The sequence below is a fragment of the Mus caroli genome, chromosome 7, assembly GCF_900094665.2.
Source record: "Mus caroli chromosome 7, CAROLI_EIJ_v1.1, whole genome shotgun sequence".
NCBI lineage: Eukaryota > Metazoa > Chordata > Mammalia > Rodentia > Muridae > Mus > Mus caroli.
The window spans coordinates 111,661,648-111,666,183 of record NC_034576.1 but is presented as its reverse complement, the minus strand read 5'-3'; the positions used below and the strand labels follow the sequence as shown (position 1 = coordinate 111,666,183).

At 48.2% G+C, this 4,536-nt stretch overlaps 1 protein-coding gene across 4 annotated transcripts in view; it reads left to right on the top strand.

Annotated features, from left to right (window-relative positions):
* Positions 1-2,749, top strand: part of Trim66 (tripartite motif containing 66) — a 66,186-nt gene extending 63,437 nt beyond the window's left edge. For 3 of the 4 annotated variants that reach the window (XM_021168448.2, XM_029480142.1, XM_029480143.1), the window contains one exon: positions 353-2,749. In XM_021168448.2, the coding sequence (XP_021024107.1) occupies positions 353-412 (60 nt within the window). In that variant the 3' untranslated portion in view covers positions 413-2,749. The remainder of the gene's footprint in view (positions 1-352) is intronic. The other variant, XM_021168449.2, reaches the window with a different exon arrangement.
* The last annotated feature ends 1,787 nt before the right edge of the window (positions 2,750-4,536 follow it).

The window sequence follows — 4,536 nt, the reverse complement described above, 5'->3', positions numbered from 1 at the left end:
CCTTTTAAAATAAGCTCTTACTATGTAGCCAAGGCTGATTGGAACTAACTATAGAGATCAGGATGGCCTTAAACTTCTTCCTCCCAAGTGCTAGGATTATAGACATGTGCTACTCCGTGCAGCCATTCTGTTAAATTCCACTGAGATGCGCTGCTGGCCTCCTGTGTGCCAAGGTCTGGCCATCAGCCCCTGATTATTTGCAACACTCTGTGCATAGTACATAGTGAGCTCTGTGGTTGCATTTCCAGGGTAGAATGCATTTAATTAGCTCTGGGGAACCCCAATCCTGACCCTGATCCCCTCTAGTTTAATAAACCCAGATTTGAGTGTTCCGATTTTTCTTTTATCTCAGGAGAATGAGAAGACAAAGAGAGTGTCGTTTCGTCTGGCCAACAGCATCTCGCAGGTGTGAGAGCTGGGAGGAGATGGGGCACGCTGGTGGCTGATGTCCCTGTCCTTGAGACCATCCCTCCCCATCCTTCAGCTTATCCTCTTCAGAATGTGGCTGTGAGATGAGTCTTGTTGAGCGTGCAGCGCTCCCTTCATCATTAGCATCTCCAGTGTTTATTTGGGAGCCATAGTGCATCCACCATAAAGAAGACTTCAGTAAAACAGGGAAGAGGGAGGTGTTCCTCATTGCCAGAGTAACCGGACATAGAGGTTCTGTGCCTCTTCGGGCTCAGGAGGACCTGGCTTTCTTGCTGAGCTCTCTCAGCTGAGTGGAGCACACTCGGCTCACCTCTCTGCAGCCAGGGCTCAGGAACACCTTGTGTCTCTGAACTCCTGGCTTAGACACGGGTACAAGAAAGGAAGTGAGGTTTGGATATATGGCAGGCCTGTGGTCCCTGTCCCAGCACAGCCAAAGATTGTCACTGTTTGCCTTTGCTCGTCCTGTTGGGACAGAGGTGTCTGCCACTGGCAGAATAATGGAGGCTTCTCGAGGCCCTAGGTCTCAATCAGTGCCTATTTGGGTTCTAAAGGTTTTCAGGGTATTGGCTTTTTGTGTCCCCTTTCCTGAGTAGGACTTAGGTGGTCACTGTGAAATGCTGTGTGTGGTTTGGCACTCTTGGCTGAGCTGGGTGGCAGTGTAAAGATCAGTTTCCACTCACACCCAGGAGATGCCAGCTTCAGAGTCTGTCCCTCTGTGTCCTAACTCTAGGATAATAGCACTTCAGAGCCTGCCTTCCCAGAAGTCACTGGTATGTGTGTCAGTGGTTCTTCCTCGATTTCAGACATCTGCATCTTGAGTTCCACTTGGGACTAATGTGACATGATGTCTGCTGCAGGAACTGAGGTCCCTGGCAAGGATGACCCACAGCCAGTGCAGAGTGTCAGGCCTCTCCTGCCTACGATTCTAGGTCTCTGCTTTTTTCACTCAGCCAAAGATCAGAACTGTGGCCATGATGCTCACAGCCTGGAAGCAGGCAAACACTGTCACCCTTTAGTGTTGGAACTTGGAGAAGGCTACAGTGACTGGTAGAAGTCTGCTGAGGTGTTAGTAGGCTAAGGGTGGAGAAGGGGAAAATTGGGAGGTGAGAAGCCTTAGGTGACTCTGAGGTTACATCAGGGTTGTAGTCCTCACAGAATGCAGAAAGGCCCATCATGGGAATGGGGTGGTGGCAACAGAGCTACAGGCCACATAGTGGAAGGATCACTACAGTATAGGCAGGGCATTTGTGAGGATGCCTCTGAGACACATACAGGGACAGGCTTCTTCCCAAGCAAGGGCTTGGCTGAGGAAGGACCTGTCGACTGTACTGCTGATCGAGCGATGGGCCTGGCATTTCAGTGGCTTGGTCCTGAGGCATGGCATGGCTGATTTCAGGGGACGCTTGGGTCGTGGCTTTGTTTTTGTGAAGAGGTGCAGTTTAAGGAAGTGATTTTTCGTAGAGCCTTTGCTAGGAAGCAATTTTCTTTTTACCAAAAACGTCTTCTTTGCCCGTGAGTCAGTAAGAGCACCCGATCCCTTCTCCATTGGGCTGAGGGAGCTACTTCCCTTTGAAGCAAGCCCTGCCCACTGTCTTGTCATTCAGCAGTGCTGCTGCCAAGCTCTCCGCAGTAGATGGGCTTCCATATCCTGCTGTCTAGTTCCAGGCAGCAGAATCTTTACTTCACTCTTAGCCAGGTAACCCCTGAAAGCAGTCTTCGCTCCTTGTGTTCACAAAGTTTTTGGGTTGGGGCTTAGGCTGCTTCTCTTTTGATTTTTGCATCTTTCTCTCTGATTGGTCTGATGAGGTTCCTTCTGTTCTTACCTTCCTAATTCCTGTCTATGGGCATCTTTCCTTATTGTGGCCTATATTCCTACTATAGTCTTCATGGTGTTTGGCACTGGAAAGCCACCGAACACTGTGATAGCTTGAAACCTAACAGCATTTCCTGGACCAGCTGGAGACAGTGACCATAAAATGGAAATGCCTGGTTCAAAGCATGGGTTCTCCTCTCTTGGTACAGCTCATAGCTTGAGTGTGTCCTATTAGAGCAAGGACCAGCTTCTGGGCCCAGAGATGTTAGAAATGCAGCAGACACGTCTCTGTTCCCTTGCTATGATAGGGCCCCTCTGTGGCGAGACACTCCCTCTGGGCATCTGAGCAGGGCAGACAGAGAAGAGGGATGCCTTTTTTTCTTTAAGGCTGTGAAGCTCTGGTCTATCATTCCTTTCCTGTACTGGTTAGCCTATGGGATTTCTCCTGGGACCAAGTTTTAAGTCATGTTAAATTTTTGGGTTTTTTTTTTTTTTTTTTTTTTTTTTGCATGCAGAAAACAAAACTAAAAGTTAAAAAAAAAAAAAAAACTAACAACAAAAGCAATCACCTGTTCACTAAGTGACTTGTGCTCATTTTCATTGGATCCTGCAGTGACTCATTTCCATATGGTCCCATTGTAAAGTCAGCTAAGTCAAAGTCAGGCAATGGGAATGAACTGAGTTCTGGTTATTATATTGTCCTGTGCAGCCGTAGAAGATAAGAAACTTGTTTCTGGCTGTGCTGAGAAATGCAATGGTAGGGTGGCTTTGGGGGACACCAAGGGGATTTTAGTACAAAGATTGATACAAAATATGGGTATTTTGATCCTCCGGAATTCTAGCAACAGGTACATGCCTGCTTCAGGAGTCTTACAGAATGGCAGCTACTGGGCCCTCCTTGCACATTGCTCCATGGGAGACATGGTTGGAAAGTCAGAGAATGTTGGCTCCTGTTCCTAGTTTAGCCACAGGTCTTTGTGTGCCTTGTAATATCTAGGTCCCCCTTTTTGCTGGGTTGTGCTCCACTTCCATCCCTACTGCACTGGTCACCTACTGAAGCACTTCTGAGCTGAGGAGTTGTCCCTGTGGCCCCTCTTCTCCAGTCCACTCACTCCTGAGCACCTGCCCTCTCCCTTTGCCCATCCCATGGCTATATCCCTCCCCTGTCTCCCAGACTTTCAGTCTTATCTAGGATCCCCTCCTCTTCCCAGCCTGAACCCAGGCCCCACCACATGGTTCTTATTAGCATCTCGAACTTTCCTAACCTCCCCAACTTCCAGTTTCTCCATTTTCCATATTAGCCTGATTTCTGCTTTTTGTTTTTGTTTGTTTTTGTTTTGCTTCTAAGCATGGCAGGTTTGGAGCTGCAGCCTCAGTATTGATGGGAAATTCTTGAACTTGGTATTATGTGCTTCGGATCTATGTCCCTTGTCTTTGTTGTTAGCCAATGACAACTCACCATCTGTTTCACTGAAGAGAGCTTGCAGGCAAGGGCTTCCTGGCCCCTGCCGTTCTTCCTACTGTCCTGTGTGTGTATGCCACCTCCTTTCCTTCCCTGCTCTTCTGGTTCTGTGTTTTCTGATCCGGGCTATGTTCTCTAAGGCTCTGTTTTTCACTCCCAGGACTCTGTAGGCTCTCTCCATTGCTTACCCCTCTCCACACAGCCTAACAAAGGTCTCTCAAGATTAAAGCAAAACTGTCACATCTGTGTCATAGACCTTTTCCCCTGCCCATTATTCTTCATTTAAAATAAACTATTTGACTGAGTGTGATGGCGTACATCTTTAATCTTAGCACTTGGGAGTTCAAGGCCAGGTTGGTCTACATGTGAGTAGATCACCCAGGGCTACACGGTAAGACCCTGGCTCGGACAAGAGAGAATACTTTTCTTTGATTCTTCTTCCTTTTCGGTCCTCTGTAGGTTTTCACGAGAGTGACCACCAGCTACCAAATGACATGCCTTTCACTTCTCTGCTGCCTCGAGCTCCTCACAGCATCTCCCTAGCCCATCATTCCCCTGTGCAGCTCTCTCTTCACCGTCTTTTAGGGTATCCGATGTTGTTACATTAGCTCTATCTCAGCCGCAGAGGCTGTGCTTGCTGGAAACCTAGACAGAGGGATGTGCCTGGCTGTCATCATTTTCTCCTCCTCAGGGCCTGGGTGAGCAAGAAGAATCATAGTTGCTCCTGATTCTTCCTCTCTGTTTTTCATGAATCCCTTCTTCCTGGATTTGGTTCTCCTCTGGTGAGCTTGTTCTACGTCAGTGAATCCTTCCCTCTGTTGTTCCCAGGAGA